The sequence below is a fragment of the Zalophus californianus genome, chromosome 5 (genome assembly GCF_009762305.2).
Source record: "Zalophus californianus isolate mZalCal1 chromosome 5, mZalCal1.pri.v2, whole genome shotgun sequence".
NCBI lineage: Eukaryota > Metazoa > Chordata > Mammalia > Carnivora > Otariidae > Zalophus > Zalophus californianus.
In genome coordinates, this window is record NC_045599.1 from 5,668,182 (window position 1) to 5,692,578 (window position 24,397).

A 24,397-nucleotide genomic window follows, 5' to 3' on the forward strand; every position below is an offset into this window, starting at 1 on the left:
TGCCAGGTGGGAAATTAAAAATGAGATGCTCTCTTTGGGAGCTTTTTGGAACAAGGAATCAAAAGGCTTTCTTAAAAGTGCATCCACTTTGATCTAGCTATTCCTTTTTTTATGTATTAATCTTTAAGTAGGAAAAGGGGTAGTAAGTTAAAGGATTACACAGAAGCATTGCTTATCATAGCAAAATTAAGAAAAATATGCAATTGTTTAAACACATTAGTAAACACAAGATCCATATAATAGACTATGATGCAATTATTTAAAAATGATATTCTGACTATATTGTCATTGAAATGACTGCAAACGTTGCTAAATTAACTGAAAACAGGGTTTAAAACAATATGTACACTCTTGTCACAAGCAGGGTTCTTCAGAGCAGATGGAGAGACCATGGGTGGGGAGAAGCAGCAATTAGGGATACACATCTATGAAAGAAGCCAGCAGAAGCCGGCTTGGGCAGAGGGAGAAGTTAAACCATAATGCAGGCTTAGCAGAACCTCAGCCAGCCAACAGGGACTCCAGAACAAGCATGACCCATCAGAGTTGGCTAGGTCAACACGCGATGGCCAGATCTTTATACCCACACCTCTCCCAGGCACAGGAAGGGGCTGCCAGGGAAGGGCCTGACCTCAGGAGGCATCCCTGTGCAGCTGAAGCCAACTGCTGAAGCTGATAGCCAAGGGCTGTGCAAGGAACAAACTCCTCACAGGTGAGCAAGCAAGTCGCCCCTTCAAGGTAGTGTATCTCTGCATCCACCACACCATATGTGTCTATGATATATGTTTTCAGAAAATAAATTACACCTGTCTGGGCCCATGGAAAAAAATCTGAAGGAAGATAAAACAGGGACTCCAGTAGAACAACTCTCAAAAAGTGAAGAGGCCTGTGATGGTTACTTTTATGTGTCACCTTGACTGACCATGGTGATGTAGGTTTGGAACGTGTTCGCGAGGTCCGGAGCCGTCGGCCAAGAAAGAATTGTTGAGATGTCTTTGGTGCAAAAAGGATGATTTTATGAAAGCAGGGGAGACAGGACCCCGTGGGCAGAAAGAGCACTGGGGCTGTGAGGAATGGCTGATTATACACTTGGGAATTGGGGGAGGTAAGGAAAAAGGGAGGTGTCCAAAAGGACTTTCATACGCTGAAGAAGATTCAGGATGCTGGAGGTGTTGCTATTGCCAAGTTAAGGTCGTTTTTCCTTCTAGTGAGGCATTAACAGTAAGACAGTTGGGAGATTCCTGAGGAATGCTATACTCTGTTATAAGTCCATGTCAATAGGCTGCAGATTATAAAGAAGTTTAATTTTATTTACATTCCCTTTTGCCTCTGTTTCCCACCTCACTGTGGAGGGGCGGGTGATGTTAGGGCTCCAGGAAATTGGTTCTCTGGGTCTCTGGAAGTTAGGCTATTGATAAGAATGCTTTTTCCTTGTAAATCACTAAAACACTGGTAAACTGATAAGGACTCACGTCCTCTGGTTTTTATCCGTTCACCATTTGCTTTTCCCTTCCTTAGCTTTAGGGCAGCCAGAAGTGCCTGAGGAATGCCACACACAGCCCACCCTGTGGGGGCTGGAGTGAGGTGTCGGCTTGTGCTTTGCCCTCAGCTTGCCTTCTGCTCCCTGATCAATGGGGTAGCCAGATTAAACACTGTTTCTGGATGTGTCTGTGAACATGTGTGTTTCTGGATGAGATTAACATTGGAATCAGTGGACTCAGTAAAGTAGATTGCCCTCCCCAATGTGGGGAGTATCATCCAATCCCTTGAGGGCCTGGATAGAACCAAAGGCGAGGGAAAGGGGAATTCACCCCTTTTCCCCCTCTTTGCTTGAGCTAGGGGCATCTATCTTCTTCCCCACTGGCCCCCTGCTGGGGCTCCTGGGTCATAGACCCTCAGACCTAGACTAGAATCTGAACCATTGGCTTTCCTTGTTCTCAGGCCTTGAGACTCAAACTAAATTACACCACCAGCTTTTCCTGGTCTCCCACTTGCAGATGGCAGATGGTGGGGTTTCTCAAACTCCGTAATTATGTGAGCCAATTCCTTGTAATAAATAGATACACACACACAATTGTTCTGTTTCTGGAGAATCCTGACTAATACAAGGTCCCAGGCATCCATGGAGCAAAAACTATTAACTCATCCTTTAGTGAGGCACCTCTAAGGTACCAGCCAGCTGCAGTATTTTGCTCCCAGGAGGTTAAATCCAGTGAAAAGGCCAAGGACTGGAGGAGACCCAGGAGGGATAGGCTCAAAGCCGAGTCAGAGTTCTGAAACCGAGCCTCCTGTTACAGGCTGATCTGCCCCACTGAGTAGAGGTCCAGCAAGACTTAAAAGAGGCGTCCTTTGTCTTCCAGGCAGCCCCTGGTATCCATAGCCTCAAGTACCATCCCACCAGGACTGAGTCCTGAATACCTGCCCCACATAGAAGTCTAGTCTCCAGGCAACGCTATCTTAGCTGGAGTCCTTCACTCCTGCTGCCTAAGCAGGGCAAATGCTCCCTCCTTCCTCTGTCCCAGGCAGAAAGTCTCCTGACTACCCAGAATAAAGGGATCCACAGACATCTCAGGAAAGGGTATCCCGCAGAACACGGCCAACGGCCATGAGATCCCTGCCCCCTGCCTCAATTTCCCCATGCATATAATGGGGTCCTCAAGGTACTGTGGATACAAAAGTGAATGAGACAGAGCCCATGCCCTCAAGGCAGTGGGAGAAGGACTTGAATGCAAACACAATGGTGACACTGCAGGAAAAGAGTTAGGTGAAGGTATAAGAGGGGACATGGCAGTTACAGCTGGTAGGTCGTGTGGGGGCTATTGCCCCAGGCCCACACCAGATCCCAGGTAGAGATTCGGGATCCCAGGGCCTGAGTGCAGCTGTGCTTGGAGAGGAGGAAGCAAAGCAGAGCGTCAGGCCTGAGGAGAGAGACCTTGAGCCTGAGAGCCTTCAGTCCGCCCCCTAGGACTTGGCTCTCCCTGGTTTCCCTCCTGGTGGCAGAAGTAGGTAGGGGCCTTAGAGAGATGCGGGACCAGGAGCAACATCAGGGCCTCAGGGGAGGGAGGAGATGAGAAGGTCCATGTGAGAAGGTCAAGGAGGGGAAGTGGAGGAGGAAGAGGAGAGGAAGAGGAAGAAGTGGGGATGGGAGAGGAGGGAGTAGGGGGAAGGGTGGAAGCTACGTTCCTGCCCCCTCTCTCTGGCTGGGGGTAGGAGCACACAGCCTGTGGGTGCGGTCAGATACTGGGGCCCCAGCTAACTGCCCTCTGCCTAGGAGAGAAGGAGAGTCCATGAGCCCAGCGCTGGCCAGGGGATGGTCAATGGCCCTTCTGTTACCTGTGCCCCCATGAGGCCTCTGCCCCCTGGTCTCCTTTGTTACAAAGGCTGCCTCCTACAGGCCTCCGGTTACAGAGAACCCTGCCCCACCCCCAGAGCTGCCAGCCAGCAGGGGCTCGGGACCTTGAGCTTCCTGAGATGCGGAAGCTCAGTAAGCCTCCTGTGGTAAACCTAATGATTTGTATTGTTTTAAGCCACTAAGCTGGTGGCACTTTGTTCCAGTGGCAATAGGAAACCCACATTCCCCCTGGGGAGCAGTGTTCTTCCCCTCAAGGTGCCTGGATGCCACTCCCTCTAATCTGCCCTAAGGCTCCCAATTACTGGCTGCCAGGCTCCCTTTTGGCCTGGGGAGGAATGGTCACTGCCCTCATCTCTCCACTCGGATCCAGCGACCCAGCGGAGCCCCAGGCCTTGGCAAGCTGGCCAGGCCTGCCTGCTGGTCCGCAGCAGCCTTGCCAATGGGACACCTTGCTGGACTTGAGATGGTGGAGGGGATCAGAGATGCATTCAAGCTGCCGTGAAACCAGGATCTCCTGATTAGGGTTTTGGTTTAAAGTTGGGTAAGACAGTGTTCAGCTTCAAAACCTTAGAAACACCTTGGAATTTCCCTGTAGACAGCGGGAGAGAATCTCTGTCCCATGGCATATTAGAAGTATTTGGCCTTCCAGAGGAGAGTAAGGCTGCAATGAAAGACCAGGGACAGAGTGGGGCAGTGTTCCTGGGGAGGTTGTGCCTCCTCTCCAGGATCTCCCTCCAGGGTTGACTGGTTGCCTTCTGGACAAGCACAGGTCCACCTCCTGGAACTTCCACTGCTCTGCTTCCCAAGCTCTCTTCACCCTTAGAGCTGAGCCTAACCTCCTAGAACCCCCAGTGCAGCCTCCTTCTGGATGCTGTGAGCACTAAATGGCCACCTCTGCCCCAGACCCCAACTCCTTGACTTCCTTTCTCCCTAGAGAGCATGACCAATGAGCGGGCCAAGCCTCACCCCACCAGGCTGTTACTGCAGGCCCAGGTGGGAGTGCCTGTGAGTAGGTGCAGGAGGCCCCCCTTTATTTTTCCCCTGCCCTGTTCGCACTCCCACCCTCCTGTTATCCTGTTCTCCCCATCTTCTCTAGAAATGTTCCACTTTTCTACATTTTCACAAGACTTTTTAAATGGGTTCGCTCTGTGGGGCGCCTGGGTGGCTCAGTCTGTTAAGCGTCTGCCTTCGGCTCAGGTCATGATCCCACAGTCCTGGGATGGAGTCCCGCATCGGGCTCCAGGGAGCCTGCTTCTGCCTCTGCCTCTCTCTCTCTCTCTCTCTCTCACGAATAAATAAAAATCTTTAAAAAAAAAAGATAAAAATAAATGGGTTTGCCCTGTGCCTTAATGCAAGGAACATTGCTGTCCCCTGAGGACCCTGTTGGGGTCCTTGGGTCCTTCTGGGAGGACCTTGGGTCCGTCTGGGAGAGCACCTCGGACTTTCAATATAGCAGGAAATTCCCCAACTACAGTTCAGTTAGCAGAGAGGTGGCGCCCGAGGAATTGCCCCTGGGGGAGGGGGGGGAAGAGATGCGTATGTAAATGATATGCAAATGAGTTCAGAACCCGCTCTCCAGATTGGTGCCTCTCAGTCCCCAGGTCCTGCCGCGAGAGGAGCTCCCCGCCGAGCAGCCTCGCGCCTCCGGGTTGAGTGAGGGACCCTACCGGGGGTCTGCCATCCGCCTTGCTTCCTTCTGTGTCTCCTCTCTCCCGTAGTCCGGTTTAGCACTCTCTGAGTCCCCTTCCAAGCTACCTTGCCTGTTCTGGCCCCCGTTCTTAATTGCCAAATTCTCCCGTCTTGGGTTTCCCACCCCCAGTGAAACAGACATGTCCCAATGTTTAAGGTACAGGGAAGCTCACTCAGAGAAGCAGCCCGCGTCCACAATGCCCCCTGACCTGTGCACGTCCGACTCATACCGCGGAGATCTTGGGGTATATGGCAATGAGCGCTGGGAGTGGGTGCTCTGGTCTGGGTGGCACCAGGAGAGAGACCATCACTCTCCCTTAATGAGCCCACAGCCTGTCCAGGTCTGACGCTCTTCTAAGGCCTCACTCATTTCCGGGGGCGGCCCACAGGGGATGCTATGAGAACGTTAGCATGGGCAGGGAGGCCCATGTCTTCCCAAGTCTCCTCCCCTGCGGATGGGGACCCCGAGGGGCGGGGAGTTCCTGGGCGCCTTCAGCCCTTTTAGGTTTAGGAATGAATGGGTGCGATCTGTTTTCCCACCCAGCTCGCCTGGTCAATGGCTGCTTCAAATGCAGAGAAGTTGGAGGCGATAAATCTGATATCTGGTGGATTGCAGGAGGAAACATCTTTCAGTCCGTTTTGGAAAACAATTTGGCAATGTCTCATAGCATTAGAATATATCTATGCTTAGGCCCTATAGTCTCATTCTTGGATATCTATTCTGAGGAAATAATCACTAATTAAGATCACATACAAGGATGTTATTGTAAAAAAATTTCCTGGTGCTCCTCAATAGTGAGGGGTACATTACAGTTTATCTCCCCCCACCCCGGGGATTAGAACCTTAAGTCAGCATTAGGATTGGTAGGATTAGGGCATGGGGATTAGGGTTCTGGTGACGCCCCTAATATTAGGATTGGAGTTAGGGCCTTAAATTTAAGACCTTAAAGTTAGGGCTTGGGTTCGTACTTTAGGGTTAAGGTGACACCCAGGATTAGGGTCTTAAAAGGAATGTGCTATATCCCTATTAACTGATTCATGCAGATCTCTTGGATGTGTTAAGAGGCAGAAAACGTATACATTATAACCCCATTTTTGTAAAGCAGATAGTGATCAACTTTTTCTGTGTGCCATTTATGTGTTTACATATACATGCATTTGAGAATGTTGTCAACATTGGATAAATGCAGGGGGAGAAGGGGGGAAAAAGAAGATTTTTTTTTAAGCTGCATTATAAAAGAAGGTGTACCTACCTCTTTTGCCTCCACTAACTTCACACGGAAATAAGCACTGATCCCCAGGTTTCCCTCTTTTGCCTGGCTCCCATCTACCTTTCTACATCCACTCACTTGTCTATGGACACCTTGGTTTATAAGATGTGGGATACAAATGATATCCACACCCTTCAGGAAAGATCCAGACCCTGCCTCTCATGGCCACAAGAGAATAGAACACAGTACAAAATGCAGCATCTCAGATAATAAACCTAAGGCCTCTGGGAGAGAGTCTCACCTGCAGAAGCAAGAGCACTGTGTTTTTTCAGGAGACCGTTCAGAAGTGGCAGCAGGGGAGACCCCTGCCTCAGGTCAGCACTGGCCTCATCCAGAAGGCTGCCACTCCAGGAGCCCAGGATCTCTCAAGCTGTGCTAGACGCTCCCCTTGTACATAAGCCCTGTGGAATTTGGCATGTTCTCTGAATCATCCATTATATCTTGAGGCCCCAAGCTGAGGGCCAGCCTATTGTATATTTGATCACTGCTAGGGGAAGGACCAGGAGTTCTGGACACAGCCAACTTTCCCAGTCCCCTGGTGCTGCCATCCCCTGATGCTCAGCATTAGTTGTAAACAAATGTCAGGCTCCAACATTAAGCAGTAAGGGTCTTACTGTGCCAGTCACATGTCTATCATTCCACAGTGAATGACTCTAGCCCAAGAGATGCTGCTATGGGACCTCCTCCTCTTTAAAAGCCTTAAAAGGAACTTGGGGGATCATTTCTTTTTCAACCGAACACTAAGCTCTCCTCTCAGCAGATTTGTCTCTGTCCCAATCTAGAACAATGTAGCCCTCCTCTCACACTGGCTCCACAGAGCCCTCTGTTCTGGTGCTGGTGGCACACCTTGCCTCAGCCTCCCCCTCCTCTTTCAGGACTTCTCTCTGATTCAGGTCTCAGGTACCCTGTTCTCTTTTATCTTGAACTGTTGAAGCTCTGCCCTGTGGCTCTCAGTATCCTAAAGCAGGAAACTAAATTTGATTCAAGAAAGCTAGCAATGGAGAAAATGAGTGGCTGGAAGTGGGACAATGGGAGAAGACAAGGGAAATTTGGGGGAGGGGACAGAGGCAAGACAGGAGGAGGAGGGTGTAGGGGGGATGGCAGATTGACATCTCTCCTCAACGTGGTCCCATATACTGATCTGAGCACCTATGGAGAAGCTGATGGTGTTACTAAAAAGAGGTTTTATGATGCTCTGGACATAAATGCAAATGCTTCCATGTCATGACATGGAAAGTAGATCTGGAAGAAAGAAGAGGTGCTTCCCCTGGGCCCTACATAGAGGCTAGCACCACTGTTGGCACCTTGAGGAATGAAAAGTTGAGAAGCATCTGGGCTAGCACCTCAGCCAACACATGAGCATTCCCATACAGCCAAGGGAAATGGGAGGATTTTCTAAGGGAGTGTGAGGCCACAGATGTGGTCAGCAGAGGGGGAAGAAATCATTAGGGAGAAAATGTACCAAACACAAGTATAAGTCACATACTACAGTTAGTACTTTAGATGATTATCTTATTTAAGTATCAAAATGACACTACATGGAATGTAATATTGCTCTACAAGCACAGAGTAAAGTCTAGACACTCAGATTTGAGGCTGAGCTCATATGCAGATGAGTCATGATGTCACTGTCCTCAAGTTTGCTCTGGATCTGAGCTCCGTCATCTGTAAAAGACAAAAATAATAGTGACTACATGAGGAATAAAAAGGGTAATAATGGCAAAGCACTTGACATCGTGGAGGACTTATATAAGCATTCTGTAACTCTCACTTATGATTATCCCCATTTTATCTGTAAGGAAACAGGATTAATTACCCAACACACATGAGTCCACATTTGAATGACTGACCATGCCACCAGAACACAAAATCTTATCCATGGGAAAGTACTTGCCCAAAGATTCAAAACTTAGAGTGACTTCAGATAACCAAGCCCTAATATCAAGGTGGTGAGGGGATTTATGTATCAACCTAAAAACTTTATACCTATCAAAAGTAAAGACTAAAAAAGTCATTGAAGATACAAAATAATTAAGAGAGCTTACTCCCATACAGCCTCACTAAAGGAACTATTGAAGAATCATTTCAGCAAGAACAAAAGTGAACCTAGAGAACAGACCAGGAATATAAGGGGAAAATGATCCCCAAAATGTTTAATTATGTAATATAATTAGTTTCTTTACCCATTTAAAAAACAGATTTTAAGTAACAATTAAAATTCATGGGGGGCCGCCTGGGTGACTCAGATGGTTAAGCATCTGCCTCCGGTTCAAGTCATGATTTCAGTGTCCTGGGATCGAGTCCCGCATCGGGCTCCCTGCTCAGTGGGGACCCTGCTTCTCCCTCTGCCTCTGCCTGCTGCTCCCCCTGCTTGTGCTCTCTCTCTGACAAATAAATAAATTAAAAAAAAATCTTTATAATCTCTGTATTTTGCAAATTTTACTATGCTATGTCTTCTTATTGGCTTGCTTTTGTTGATTTTGATGGGAATTCTCTGTGCCTTCCAGGTCTGGATGTCTGTTTCCTTCCCAAGATCAGGGAAGTTTTTAGCTATAATCTGCTCAAATAAACTTCCTGCCCCTTTTTCCCTCTCTTCTCCTTCCGGGACTCCTATGATAGGAATGTTATGCTTTATGGAGTTGCTGAGTCTACATTCATGATCCAATATTTTTCTTTTCCTAGTCCTTTAAGCTTCATTATTTTCCATAATTTTATCTTCTATATCACTTATTCATTTTCTGCTTCTTCCATCCATTTATTATTACATCCAGCTGTTTTGCATCTCAGTTATGGCATTTTTTTATTTTGGCCTGAATAATTTCTAGGTCTTTTATCTCTGTGGTAAGCAACTCCCTTGTGTCTTCTATGCTTTTTCTCAAACCCAGCTAATATCCTTATGATTGTTGTTTTAAAATCTGGATCAGGCATATTACTAATATCTGTTTCAATTAGATCCCTGGCCTTGACCCTTTCTTATTCTTCCTTTTGGGAAGAATTCCTCCGTTTTGGCATTTTCTCTAGGTTTCTGTTCTCTTCTGTGTGTTAAGAAAGCCTGGTATGTTTCCTGCTCAGAGAATAATGGCTTTTTAAGGAGAGATCATATACTGTCCAGGGCCTGGTTCTTCAGGAAGTGTTTCTGGTGTATGCTGCATGCACTCTGCTGCTGTGGTTTGGCTGCTCTTTCCCTCAGGTCAGCCCTCTGCTGAGTTTCTCCTTGCCTACAGTGGGGAGTTTTGGGACCTTGTCCAGCATGTGATGAGTTTTAACTAGGTGTGCTCTGGTCTGCTTGTTAATAGAGATCTGATGCTATTTCCCCTAAAGCTGAAGCTTTACAGCACTCTATGGTCAGTAGACTTGGTGCATGCAGAGGGTTTGTGCTGGTCTTCTGGGGGAGGGGCTCCCTTCTCTGTTTCCCAGGCAAACTTACCCTAGTAAAGAAGCACCTGCTGAATGCAGGGGGATGTGGCTTGGTATAAGAGGCTCAGGCCTCCATTGTTGGTACTGTTCTGCTCACTGAAGTCAGTCTATGCTGATGGGCAGGGGAGAAAAAATGGTACCAGCCCTCTCCCTTGTTCCCGGAGAGGGGAATTTACTCCTGCTAATGTCCAGAAGCCCTAACAGAAGAGCAAACAATCTTCCCTCATGTGTCCCAGGCATCCCTCAGATCCCTGCCTTCACCCTGTCTGTGTCCAGGCTGTCCGCCTGCATGGCAATACAGTGCTCCTGTGTTTTATCCCAGGAAGACCAGATGAGTTTAAAAACTCTAAACTTTAGGGACTTGGTATGGTGCAGACCCACACTGGTCCTCTGGGACAGTCTTGCCACCCTAACGTTGGTGCAGGTTTGTCCCAGAAGGGCCATTGCACCAATACACAGGAGCTTGGAGTTTAGAGTAAAGCACAGCAAAAAGCCAATGTCCAGGTTAGCCACCTTGAGCAGGTATCTCTGCTCCTATGCTAAGGGGTAGAGGAGTAAAATGGCACCTGTCAGCTCTTTTGTCCCCTCAGAGGCAATGGCACCTGTCCCAGATACACCCAGAAAGGAGCAACTGTCTCTCCCAGTGTGTCCTGAGGGATCCCCAGAGCACACTGTCCACTCCTGGGTCTCTACCCTCCTTTTCCATAGGAGCACTGCAGTGCCCATCAGACTCAACACCAGCCAGCTGTGGACCTCTAAAACCAGTCTTTGAGCTCCACTGATTGTAAAAACTCATGATAATCAGTCCCTCTCCTTTTCCCAGTCAGTGGCAATGGGGAATTATTTTCCTTGTGAGATCCTCTGTGCACTACTGTCTCTCCTCTCTCTCTCACCTCTCTCTGTGATCAGGGCTCCCTCCCCTCCATAGCACCCACAATCCTTTTCTTCCCCAAATCATATCTCCACAAGTCCTACCTTCCATGATGTGGCCTCCTTTCTTCCTCCAGTTGTGCAGTTTGTTCTGTCAACCCTCAGATCAATTTCTTGGGTGTTCAGAATGACCTTATCTTTATCTAGCTGTGTTCCAGGGATGAGGCAAGCACAGGGTCCTTCTACTACTCCACCATCTTAGCTCTTCTCATGAAGAAACTTGTTTATAAATGTTTATAGCAGCTTTATTCCTGATAAGCTTAAACTGGAAACGACCCAAAGATTTTTCATTGGATGAATAGTTAAACAAACTGTGGTATATCCATAAAATGGAATGTGATTTAGCAGTAAAAAGAATGACTGTTGATATACAGAATTTGAATAAACCTCAAGAAATTATGCTAAGTGAATAAAGCCAGTCTCTAAAAGATATTGTGATGTTGTGACTTATAAGAAATATATATTTGATCTCTGTCCTATTTCTGCACAAAGGTCCTAATATCCTTGGAGTTTCTTAAGTAATAAGAGTAATGGGAGCATCTTTTGTTATATTTTGTCTTTTGTCCTCAGTTCCTGAGAGAGCATCAAAGCAATAAAGGTGAAAGGAATGTTTTGTTATTCATAACAAGCCCCTTCCCACCACACCTCAGTATGTTAATGAAGTGACTTTTGGAAAGCTCTTAAGTATCTATGAGTGGGGCTGGCTGCCAGGGCATTAGAAATTTCATCCTCATCCCCCAACCACTAGGAAGGGGAGAGGGGCTAGAGATTTAGTTCAGTCACTAATGGCCAATGATTTACTCAATGGTGCCTATGTAATGGATGCTCCATTAGAAACCCAAGAGGGCAGGATTTGGAGAGTTTCCAGTTTGGTGAACACATCACATGCCTGGAAGGTGGCACATGCCAGTTCTACGGGGATAGAAGCTACTGCACTCAGGACCTTTCTGGACCCCACCCTATATACTTCTTCATCTAGATGTTCATCTCTATCCTTTATAATAAAATGGTAAAAATAAGTAAATGTTTCCCTGAGTTCTGTGAGCCACTCTAGCAGATTAATTGAACCTGAGTAAGGGGTTGGTAACAATTTGGACTTGTAAATGGATTCTGAAATGGGGACAGTCCTGTGGTACTAAACTTTCAATCTGTGAGATCTAATCCTATCTCCAGGTAGCTGGTGTCAGAACTGAGTTAATAGTTTGGTGGTGTTGCACACATCAAAGATACATAGTGCATGACCATATATCTAACATTTGTGAAATAACAATTATAAAAATGGAGAGCAGATTAGTGGTATACGGGGGTTAGGGATGAGGTGGGGTGACTATAAAGGTGTAGCATGATGGTCTTGTGGTGATGGTACAGTTTGTATACTAGACATAGTGGCATTTACATAAAGTTCATGTGCTAAAGCTGCATAGACCTATATATATACACACAAAATGAATTCATGTATAATTGGTGAAATATCAGTAAGCTTCGTGGATTGTACCAATGTCAATTTCTTGTTTTTTTTCATATTGTGTTATAGTTATTTACAACATTAACACTGGGTGAAAAGTACACAGGACCTTCCTATACATTTCTTGTAGTATATTATTAGTTAAAAATTAAAATATTTTGGGGCACCTGGGTGGCTCAGATGGCTAAACATCTGCCTTTGGCTCAGGTGATGATCTCAGGGTTGGGCTCCTTGGTCAGCAGGGAGCCTGCTTCTCCCTCTGCCTGCTGCTCCCCCTGCTTGTATGCTCTCTCTGTCAAGTAAGAGAGCACAATTTATTTATTTGACAGAGAGAGCACAAGCAGGGGGAGCAGCAGGCAGAGGGAGAGGGAGAAGCAGGCTCCTTGCTGAGCAAGGAGCCCAATGTGGGGCTCAATCCCAGGACCCTGGGATCATGACCTGAGCCAAAGGCAGACATTTAGCCAATTGAGCCACCCACCTTTTTTTTTTTTTAGATTTCATTTATTTATTTAAGAGAGAGAACAAGTAGGGGGAGCAGCAAAAATTTAAAAATTTTAAAGCAATGATAAAACTAGATCAAACTGTCATAAATAAGCTTCAAGACTCTAGTAATCCACCAGAGGCATACAACAAATTGAGAAGTATCAACAAAAGCTACTGAACCCCAGGTGAGAACAACAGGAATCTGCTGCATTTAGCCTGGAGTACTCCCATCTGCCCACCCCTAGCTCTATCAGAACAGTATTTCTACCTGGAGAGGGCAAGATGCGAAAACCATAAGCTTTTACACTGGAAGTGGCTGAATTGATTTGGAGCAGAGAACAGAATGACCATACATAAGTGTGTTGTTGGAAAGAGTAGCAATCTTGGTGGAAAACAGAATGGAACAGCCAACATCACAGCAAGCCTAGGATTAGATTCCTTGGTTAGAGCAAGCAAGACTAGAATAGTCAGAAATTTAGTCGGGAGATCTGGATAAATATAAAGATATCCACACCTAGATACATGACATTCAAACTATTGAAAGAGAGAATCTTGAAAGCAGAAAGAGAAAATGACTCATCACCCATCATGGGGCTCAATCCCAGGACCCTAGAATCATGACCTGAGCTGAAGGCAGATGTTTAACTGACTGAGCCACCCAGGTGCCCCTTAAATTTTATTTTTATGTAATTTTTATAATTTTATAAAATTTATATAATTTTATATTTACAGGAAATTGGGGGGAAAGTAGAGAGAGTTCCCATATACCCTTCAACCAGCTTCCCTCAATGACAATATCTTGTATAACTACAGTACAACATAAGAACAAGGAAAATTATATTGGTACAATATACAAAGTTTATTCAGATTTCACTGTTTTACATAAATTTATCTATGTGTGTGTATTTCTATGCAATTCTATTACATCCAGATTTGTGTAACCACCACAATCAATCTACAGAACTAATCCATCACCAAAAGTCTCCCTTATGACATCTCTTCCTAGCCACATACATCCACTCCCCCTCCCATGCCTAACCCTTGTCAACCACTAATCTGTTCTCTATGTCTGTACTTTTGTTATTTCCAGAACGTTACCTAAATGGAATCATATGCTATGTAACCTTTCAGGATTGGTTTTATTCACTCATCATAATTCTCTTGAGGTCCATCTATATTGTGCATATCAATAGTTAATTTATTTTTATTACTTAATAGTATTTCATAGTATGGATGTACATTGTTGTTTAACTATTCACCCATTGAAGGACCTTTGGGTAGCTTCCAGTTTGGGAATATCAGGAATAAAGCTGCTATAAACATTGATGAACAAGTTTCTCCATGGAAATAAGTTTTCATTTCTTTGTGATAAATGACCACAAGTGCAAATTGCTCAGTCAAATGCAAGTCCACTTTTGGTTTTCAAAGGAACTGCCAGATAGTAGGAAGGGAGAAATGAAGGGGGGGACATCAGTGGGAGAGACGAACCATGAGAGACTATGGACTCTGAGAAACAAACTGAGGGTTCTAGAGAGGAGGAGGGTGGGAGGATGGGTTAGCCTGGTGATGGGTAATAAAGAGGGCACATTCTGCATGGAGCCCTGGGTGTTATACGCAAACAATGAATCATGGAACACTACATCAAAAACTAATGATGTAATGTATGGTGATTAACATAACATAATAAAATAAAATGTAAAAAAATTAAAAAAAAACAAAGGAACTGCCAAACTGTTTTCCAGAGTGGCTGTATCATTTTTTATTTCAATTTTTTAATTTAAATTCTAGTTAGTTGACATATATGGTAAAATTGGTTTCTGGTGTAGAATTTAGTGATTCATCACTTACATTTAACACCCAGTGCTGATTACAAGTGCCCTCATTAATACCAGAGTGGCTATATAATTTTGCATTTTGACTAGCAATGTATGAATGACCTAGTTTCTCTGTATCCTCACCAGCATTTGATATTATCACTACTTATTTTAGGCATTCTGATAGGTGTGTAGCGATAGCTCATTGTGGTTTTAATTTGCATTTCCCTACTAGCTAATGACATTAAACATCTTTTCATGTGTTTATTTGCCATCTGCATGTCCTGAGGTAGATATTTGAAAATTTAAGGTGCATATTGTAATTCTTAGAGCAACTACTATGAAAATAACTAAAAAAAATAGTAAAAATAAAGGGGGAAGAGAGATTAAAATGACACGCACAAAAAAATCTATTTAACACAAGCAAAGGTGGTAAAGGAGGAACAGAGAAGCAAAAAACAAAAAAACACATGAAACAAATAGAAAATAAGTCACAAAACTGAAAAAGTAAATCCAACTATGGCAATAATTATAATAAATGTGAATAGATTAAAAAGCCCAAATAAAAGGACAGAGCCTAGGTTTTATTTTTTTTTTTTAAGATTTGATTTTTTTATCAGACAAAGAGCACAAGCAGGGGAAGCAGCAGGCAGAGGGAGAGGGAGAAGCAAGCTCCTCGCTGAGCAGGGAGCCCCATGTAGGGCTTGATCCCAGGACGCTTGGGTCATGACCTGAGCTGAAGGCAGAGGTTTAACCTACTGAGCTGCCAGGTGCCCCCAGAGCCTAAATTTTAAAAAGAAAGACTCAATTTTGTGCTGACTCTAAGAGACACAGCTTAGATTCAAATATACAAATAAGTTGAAAGTAAAAGAATGGAAAAAAGATATTAATTGCAAACAATATCCATAAAAGAGCTAGAGTAACTGTAGTAATATTTGGTAAAGCTGACTTTAAGGCTAAAAATATTACAAGGGAGAAAGAAGTGGGTGCATGTGTGGCTCAGTCAGTTGAACATCCAACTCTTGGTTTGGGCTCTGGTCATGATCTCATGGGTTGTGAGACTGAGCCCCAGGATAGGCTCTGCACTCAGTGGGGAGTCTGAAGGCTTGAAGATTCTTTCACTCTGCCCTTTCCCCCCACTCATGCACATGTGCTCTCTCTAAAATAAATCTTAAAAAAAAAAAAAGGGAGAAAGAGGGACATTTCATAATGAAAATAGACAATAAGACAACTATAGTTGTGTATTTTAAGACTTCATTCTCAATAGCTGATAGAAAAATTGGACAGAAAATTAATAAGAATAAAAAAGACTTCAACAACACTGTCCAAAAACTTGACTTGACATTGATTGAACACTGCCCAAAAATAGCAGTGGACCTGTGGAACATTTTCCAAAATAGAGCATTTGGTTGGCCATAAAAATGTCCCAACAAATTTAAAAGGATTGAAGTCATTAAATGTAGGTTTAAGGCCACAGTGGAATATAATTATATATCAAAACTAGAAAGAAATGTGTGAAAATCCCCAAATATTTGGAAATTAAAGAACGTACTTCTAAACTATAGGTTAAAGAAAAAATCATAACAGAAATTAGAACATAAAAGAACAGAAGAAGAGATCAACGACACTAGGAGCTGGTTCTTTGAAAGAATTAACAAAATTGATACACCGCTGGCCAGACTTATCAAAAAGAAAAGAGAAATGACCCAAAATCAACAAAATCATGAATGAAAGAGGAGAGATCACAACCAACACCAAAGAAATACAAACAATTCTAAGAACATATTATGAGCAACTCTATGCCAGCAAATTAGATAACCTGGAAGAAATGGGTGCATTCCTAGAGATGTATCAACCACCAAAATTGAACCAGGAAGAAATAGAAAACCTGAACAGACCAATAACCACTAAGGAAATTGAAGCAGTCATCCAAAATCTCCCAACAAACAAAGGCCCAGGGCCAGATGGCTTCCCAGGGGAATTCTGTCAGACATTTCGAGAAGAATTAATACCTATTCTCCTGAAACTGTTCCAAAAAATAGAAATGGAAGGAAAACTTCCAAACTCATTTTATGAGGCCACCATTACCTTGATTCCAAAACCAGACAAAGACCCCATCAAAAAGGAGAATTACAGACCATTATCCTTGATGAACATGGATGCAAAAATTCTCACCAAAATACTAGCCAATAGGATCGAACAGTACATTAAAAGGATTATTCACCATGACCAAGGGGGATTTATCCCTGGGCTGCAAGGTTGGTTCAACATCCGCAAATCAATCAACGTGATACAATACATTAACAAAAGAAAGAACAAGAATCATATGATCCTCTCAATAGATGCAGAAAAAGCATTTGACAAAGTACAGCATCCTTTCTTGATCAAAACTCTTCAGAGTATAGGGATAGAGGGTACATACCTCAATATCATAAAAGCCATCTATGAAAAACCTACAGCGAATATCATTCTCAATGGGGAAAAGCTGAGAGCTTTTCCCCTAAAGTCAGGAACGCGGCAGGGATGTCCACTCTCACCACTGCTATTCAGCATACTATTAGAAGTCCTAGCCACAGCAATCAGACAACAAAAAGAAATCAAAGGCATCCAAATCGGCAAAGAAGAAGTCAAACTCTCACTCTTTGCAGATGATATGATACTGTCTGTGGAAAACCCAAAAGACTCCACCCCAAAACTGCTAGAACTCATACAGGAATTCAGTCAAGTGGCAGGCTATAAAATCAATGCACAGAAATCAGTGGCATTCCTGTACACCAACAACAAGACAGAAGAGAGACAAATCAAGGAGTCGATCCCATTCACAATTGCACCCAAAACCATAAGATACCTAGGAATAAATTTCACCAAAGAGGCAAAGGATCTGTACTCAGAAAACTATAAAATACTCATGAAAGAAATTGGAGAAGACACAAAGAAATGGAAAAACGTTCCATGCTCATGGATTGGAAGAACAAACATTGTGAAGATGTCAGTGCTACCTAGAGCGATCTACACATTCAATGCAATCCCCATCAAAATACCATCCGCCTTTTTCAAAGAAATAGAACAAATAATCCTAAAATTTGTATGGAACCAGAAGAGACCCCGAATAGCCAGAGGAGTATTGAAAAAGAAAAGCAAAGCTGGCGGCATCACAATTCCAGACTTCCAGCTCTATTGCAAAGCTGTCATCATGAAGACAGTATGGTACTGGCACAAAAACAGACACATAGATCAATGGAACAGAATCGAGAGCCCAGAAATGGACCCTCAAGTCTATGGTCAACTAATCTTTGACAAAGCAGGAAAGAATGTCCAATGGCAAAAAGACAGTCTCTTCAACAAATGGTGTTGGGAAAATTGGACAGCCACATGCAGAAGAATGAAAGTGGACCATTTCCTTACACCACACACGAAAATAGACTCCAAATGGTTGAAAGACCTAAACGTGAGACAGGAGTCCATCAAAATCCTAAAGGAGAACACAGGCAGCAATCTCTTCGACCTCAGCCACAGCAACTTCTTCCTAGAAACATCGCCAAAGACAAGGGAAGCCAGGGCAAAAATGAACTATTGGGATTTCATCAAGATAAAAAGCTTTTGCACAGCAAAAGAAACAGTCCACAAAACCAAAAGACAACCGACAGAATGGGAGAAAATATTCACAAATGACATAGCAGATAAAGGGCTAGTATCCAAAATCTATAAAGAACTTATCAAACTCAACACCCAATGAACAAATAATCCAATCAATAAATGGGCAGAAGACATGAACAGACATTTTTCCAAAGAAGACCTCCAAATGGCCAACAGACACATGAAAAAGTGCTCAACATCGCTCGGCATCAGGGAAATCCAAATCAAAACCTCAATGAGATACCACTCACACCCGTCAGAAGGGCTAAAATTAACAAGTCAGGGAACGACAGATGTTGCCGGCGATGTGGAGCAAGGGGAACACTCCTACACCGTTGGTGGGAATGCAAGCTGGTGCAACCACTCTGGAAAACAGTATGGAGGTTCCTCAGACAGTTGAAAATAGAGCTATCATACGATCCAGCAATTGCACTACTGGGTATTTACCCCAAAGATACAAATGTAGGGACCCGAAGCGGTACGTGCACCCCGATGTTTATAGCAGCAATGTCCACAATAGCCAAACTGTGGAAAGAGCCAAGATGTCCATTGACAGATGAATGGATAAAGAAGGTGTGGTATATATACACAATGGAATATTATGCAGCCATAAAAAGGAATGAGATCTTGCCATTTGCAATGACGTGGATAGAACTGGAGGGTGTTATGCTGAGTGAAATAAGTCAGTCAGAGAAAGACATGTATCATATGACCTCACTGATATGAGGAATTCTTAATCTCAGGAAACAAACTGAGGGTTGCTGGAGTGCTGGGGGGTGGGAGGGATTGGGTGGCTGGGTGATAGACATTGGGGAGGGTATGTGCTATGGTGAGCACTGTGAATTGTACAAGACTGATGAATCACGGATCTGTACTTCTGAAACAAATAATGCAATATATGTTAAGAAAAAAAGAAGAAGAAGAAGAAGATAGCAGGAGGGGAAGAATGAAGGGGAGTAAGTCGGAGCGGGAGACGAGCCTTTAGAGACGATGGACTCTGAAAAACAAACTGAGGGTTCTAGAGGGGAGGGGGGTGGGGGGATGGGTTAGCCTGGTGATGGGTATTAAAGAGGGCACATTCTGTGTGGAGCACTGGGTGTTATGCACAAACAATGAATCATGGAACACTACATCAAAAACTAATGATGTAATGTATGGTGATTAACATAACAATAAAAAATTATTTAAAAATTTTAAAAAAAGAAGAATTAGAAACCTTAGTAGACCTACAAGATTGAATTAGTCATTTTAAGTCTTCCCATAAAGAAAAACCCAGGCCCCCATGGCTTCATTGGTAAACTCTCCCAAGCATTTCAAGAAGAAATTATACCAACTGTACAAATTCTTCCAGGTATAACAGGACGGAACCCTTCCCAACTCATTCTATGTGGGTAGTATTACTCTGATACCAAAACCAGACAAAAACAACACAAGAAAATAAAATTTCAGACCAATATCTCTCAGGAACACAGACACAGAAATTTTCAGTAAGGGGCACCTGGATGGCTTAGTTGGTTGAGCCTCTGACTCTTGGTTTCAGGTCAGGTCATGATCTCAGGCTCATGAGATTGAGCCCTGAGTCAGGCTCCATATTCAGTGTGGAATCTGCTGGAGATCCTCTCACTCTTCCTCCCTTCCTCCTCTACCTCCTCCTCTGTTCCTCCCCAGGTCCCTCCCCTCTCCCCATGCTCTCTCTCTAAAAACATAAATAAATAAATAATCTTTTTTTTAAAAGAGATACTCAACAAAATATAAGCAAACTGTACACCAAAAAGAATGAGTTTTACTGCTTGCAAATTAAAATCAACTAGATTGTTGGAGGAACCCAAAATGGAATGCAGATTGTGAGAAATGAATCTAGGTGTGGTACAAATGGATCCCATAACCTCACCAAAAGGAAGCTGAAACCTGAACCCAATGATTTTTAAAAGCAGTGTTTTAGTTAAAAGCAGTGGATACTGTAAGGCTAAACAGAAATAATTGTACACAAACACTTTGGTAAGATGCCCACAGGGTTAGCAATTCTGAAACTACAACACATGTATTGTAGCACTAGACAAATAAATAAATATATTATAGATAATATGTAAGTATATTAAACTGGACAAATTTTGAATTTGAACAACTTAAATTGGAAAAATAAGTAAATACAGTATAGATAGATTAGACCAAGTTTCTCTGGAGAAACTGTTGGAGAAAGAAGTTACACATAAGCAAAGGGGGACATTTCTAGAATGAACCCTGTTGTTCTGAATTACAGTCTGAAGTATCAGTATAGATTCATTTGTGCACACACATACACACAGAAAGAAATATTAGAAATATAGGTTAAGTATGTATACACAGAAACATATACTTCCTAATTCTGTCTCCTGAGAGGACCTAGAATAATTTCACAATGGTGAAATTTGGAACAATTTGGGCAACAAAATTAACAGTGATAATATTAGGTAATAGCCCAAAGTACAAAATAAGTATTGATGAGCCCATCCAGATTTAAATGATTGAATAAACAAATAAATCAAGAGAACCCTTCCCTAGAGAAGAATTTCTAATTAAATGTAGAAGAAACAAAGAAAGTAGAAAATCACCATTAAAACAGCACAATTATATAATTGCTGTAGGTGAGATCCACTGATGATGCAAAGATCAAGGATAAACAGGATTTTTTTGTAGCATCAAAGTATGACTCCGCCTCTCCCAGTATTTATTACACAGGGAAAAATAACTGTACAGTGGAGAACCCTGGCAGACACCACCTTAACTAGGTGATCAAGGTTAACATTTCCCATAATAAGACATATAGATATTATGTGACCCTGAGATGACACACCAAGAAGGGTACATCACCTCTGTGAGATTTTTCTTAAAAATCCATAACCTCAATGTTCTTCTGAGAAAACAGAGAAATCTAAACCCAGGGAAATTCTACAAAATACCTAATGAGTACTCTTCAGACATATCAAGTTTACACAAGGCATTAAGACAGAAAAGGTCCGTCTGGAGGAGACTAAGGAGACATGACAAATAAATGCAATTTGGGATTCTGGATTGATACTGGGACAGAAAGAAAACTTTACTAGAAAAACTGGGAAAATCCAATTAAAGTCTGAATTTAGCTAATAGCATCATATCGATATTAGATTCCTGGTTTCGGTTAGTGTTCGGTTAGATGGTAACATTAGAAGAAGCTCAATGAAGACTAGATGGGGATTCTCCGTACTATCTTTGTAAACTGTCCTGTAAGTCTAAAACTGCAGCAAATTTAAGAATTCAATAAAGACTAAATTGCCACACGTCATTTCTTAACATATAGTAGGCATGATCGAGCCCATAGTGATGTCAGGTGGACAGAAGCAGAAGTGGGAAAAGGCTAGTGTGTGGGTTTCCCTCTCATGTACTCAAACACAAAAATCAGGAGTCAGCCTCTAGAGGCATAAAGTGGTGCTACTTCCCCATCAGCTGAGCCACAGAAAATCTGACACAGTTAAGGCTAGCTACTTATACAAGTCAATTTTTCCTCCACTATGTTCGAAGAGCAAAGACATGGAACATTTGGCAAATTAACAAAAAGTCATATAGAGAGAGAGAGAGAGTCAATATCTATTGTCATATGTAATATAATACACCTTATATATTCTATATGTAGTATATTATACATATTATATATGTGTGTTATTACATATCACCTATATATTACACATATGTATATAATATACATATATTATATATTAATTATATATTCTATTATACATTATAATTATGTATTATATATTATACATATGTACTGTGTGTTATATATAAATATATATTGTTCATATGTATTACATAATATATGTAGTATATATTATGTATATTACATATACATTACATTATGTAACATATAATACACATATACATGATATATATTATATGACTATATATAAATATATGACTATACATGGCATATAAATATATATGACTATATATGTATGTGACACATATAACTTTGTTCATTTCCTGAATGTTCTTGTGGTACCAAGTATTCATATGTAGAAAGGAGAAAGACTGACAAGGGTCTAATTAAGCGAATGGGGAAGGTGGGAAAGGACAAATATGGCAGCAGTGTGTGTCTTGCCTGCTCCTTCCTGGAGAAAAACTGGTCCAAAGCTTCCCTCTTCTGTTGCAGGGATCCTGCCTGACCACTGGGTGGGCCAGCCTCACAAACTCCAGCCACCCAATTTCTAGGGGCACATCTGGCAGAAAGACGATGGGACTGGAACATTGTCTCTATGGAGAGAGCTAACCTACTTGATGGGGACATTGGACCCAGAGGTACAGTGCCCTGGGCACAGCTGGACTTGAATTGTTTCCTACAATTCTCCTCCAAGGAACCAGTGAGGCCCAGCACAAAGTACTGGGGAATAGACCCTTGGTGCACCAGGGAAAGGGGACCAATTTTTCAGAGCCAAGCCAAGCAAGGCAGAGGTTTTGGGAGAACCAAGAAAAACAGCCCATGGAGGTGCCCCTCCATCCGACTATGGGACGGTCCCTGGGCCTGGTGCGTGCTGCATCTGCCAGGGGCTCTTCTGCTGGGGGCTGGCACAGGAAGTGTGGACAAACAGGAAGGCTGAGGGGCACTGCAGTCAGAGATGGCCTCAGTCTTACCCTTCCAAGACCTTGTTGATCCACTGGATCGCAGCTCTCTTCTCTAAGTCAAGGTCTTCAGCGGTGACTTGATAACTTAGCTGGGGCGGTGGAGGCAGGATAAGTGGGTCATTTCGCCTCATCGACAGCAATAGAGGGATCTTGCGCTTCCGGGGCCCGGAACCATCAGACGCAGGTGAGCGATTCCTCAAACTTTGCTTCTGCCCAGAAGGTGCATCTGCAGCCTTTTCATTCCTGATCTTCCTTTGTGGTTCTGCTGAGGCTGAAGAGCTAGAATGATAGCTCTCCTCGCTGGCTTTCTTCGTGGGCAGCCGGGGCTGGGATGAGGCTGGGCCCCAGATCCCGGTAGCGCCTGGACAGCATCTCTGCGGTGAGAGGAAACCTCGAGTCGAGCTGTAAGAACTGGTGATGGCATTGCGTTTGCTGCAGGAGCTCAAAAAGCAGGTGTGGGATTTCTTAATCAGGCTCTCTTCTAAGCTCGTGGATCTCTGTGGTGATGGGAAACCTCGAGTCGAGCTGTAAGAACTCGTGATGGCATTGCGTTTGCTGCAGGAGCTCAAAAAGCAGGTGTGGGATTTCTTAATCAGGCTCTCTTCTAAGCTCGTGGAACAGAAGTCTCTCTTCAGAGGCCCAGGCCTGGGCACAAAGGAAGAGAGGACTCCGTTGACCATCAGCCGCCTAAACGCTGACTGCACGCTCCGGCTGCCCTCGGCACCCTTTCTCAGATCATCCTGCCTCTCCCGGCCTGGGTTCCCTTCCTCTGACTTTGCCGGCCCTTCCCTGCTCTCGACCAAGGAGGTCAGGTCCTTCTCTGCCTTGGCTCTCACTTGACCATTCTCTTCAAGGGCCCTCACCAAGGTCTCCCTTACACACAGATTTGTGAGGTAACCAGACAGTGAAGACCACATACGGATGACTGTCTGCTTCAGAGCCAAACAGAGCGTCAGTTTGCCCTTAGCCGATGCCATCTTCGGGATCACTGAGGTGCAGAACATCTTGGAGCCGCAAGCAGACAGCACTGGCTTCGGATGGCCGGTCTGGGGCACAGAGGAAAAGACCCCCAGAAATAAACACCGGGCCTGCTGGATTGGGTACTGCCGCCGATGGATTATGGCAAACCGCCGACGGTGTCGCCGCAGACGACGACGTGGTGAAGCCACAAGATCCTCATAGGACAGTCTGCGAGCTACGTCCAGGGTCGAGGCCGCCGAGTGAACCCGGCCACCCCAGGGAACACCGCGGGCGGGGTGAGCGGGCCCGGGCCCGAGGCTCTCAGTGGTCTCCGGCTGGTCCCCACCCAGCAGAGAAGAGGAGGGCAGCCGAGGGCGAGGCCGGCTCACGTAACTGCCCATGAGGAGCAGTTCTGCAAGGTCGGATCCTTCAAATGGAGTCAGTGGCTCAGAGAGGTTTCCGTTAGCTGCCAAAGGGGCCCGAGGCAAAGCGCGCACTGTTAGGTGTGTCGTTATGACGCGTCCTTGGAACGTGTGAGCAAAGAAAGGGGCGCGCGAGTATTGCACGAGGGAAGGGTGCGCGCACCGGGGGCGCTTCCCAACCCCTGCTTCCCATCGAGGGTGTTGGCACGAGGTAGACAAGCTCATAGCGGGCGCAGCAGCCCTTCACGCAGCCAGCCCCCAGCTCCGTTAGGGGACGGTACAGGACCGTGGTTCCAGAGCCCAAGAATCGCTCCAGGTTCAGG

General features: G+C 44.2%; 1 protein-coding gene across 1 annotated transcript; it reads right to left on the reverse strand.

Annotated features, from left to right (window-relative positions):
- Positions 1-7,800: 7,800 nt before the first annotated feature.
- On the reverse strand, positions 7,801-24,299 carry LOC113929352 (nuclear envelope pore membrane protein POM 121-like). Its single transcript, XM_027606199.2, has 2 exons — positions 22,702-24,299; positions 7,801-7,974 (listed from the first exon to the last, which is right to left on the reverse strand). Exons 1-2 carry the CDS (start codon positions 24,297-24,299, stop codon positions 7,971-7,973), a joined length of 1,602 nt encoding a protein of 533 aa, XP_027462000.2. The 3' UTR covers positions 7,801-7,970.
- Positions 24,300-24,397: the final 98 nt, after the last annotated feature.

Coding starts and splice junctions, on each gene's coding strand:
- LOC113929352 (XM_027606199.2), bottom strand. CDS start 24,299: ATGAGCTTGTCTACCTCGTGCCAACACCCTCGATGGGAAGCAGGGGTT.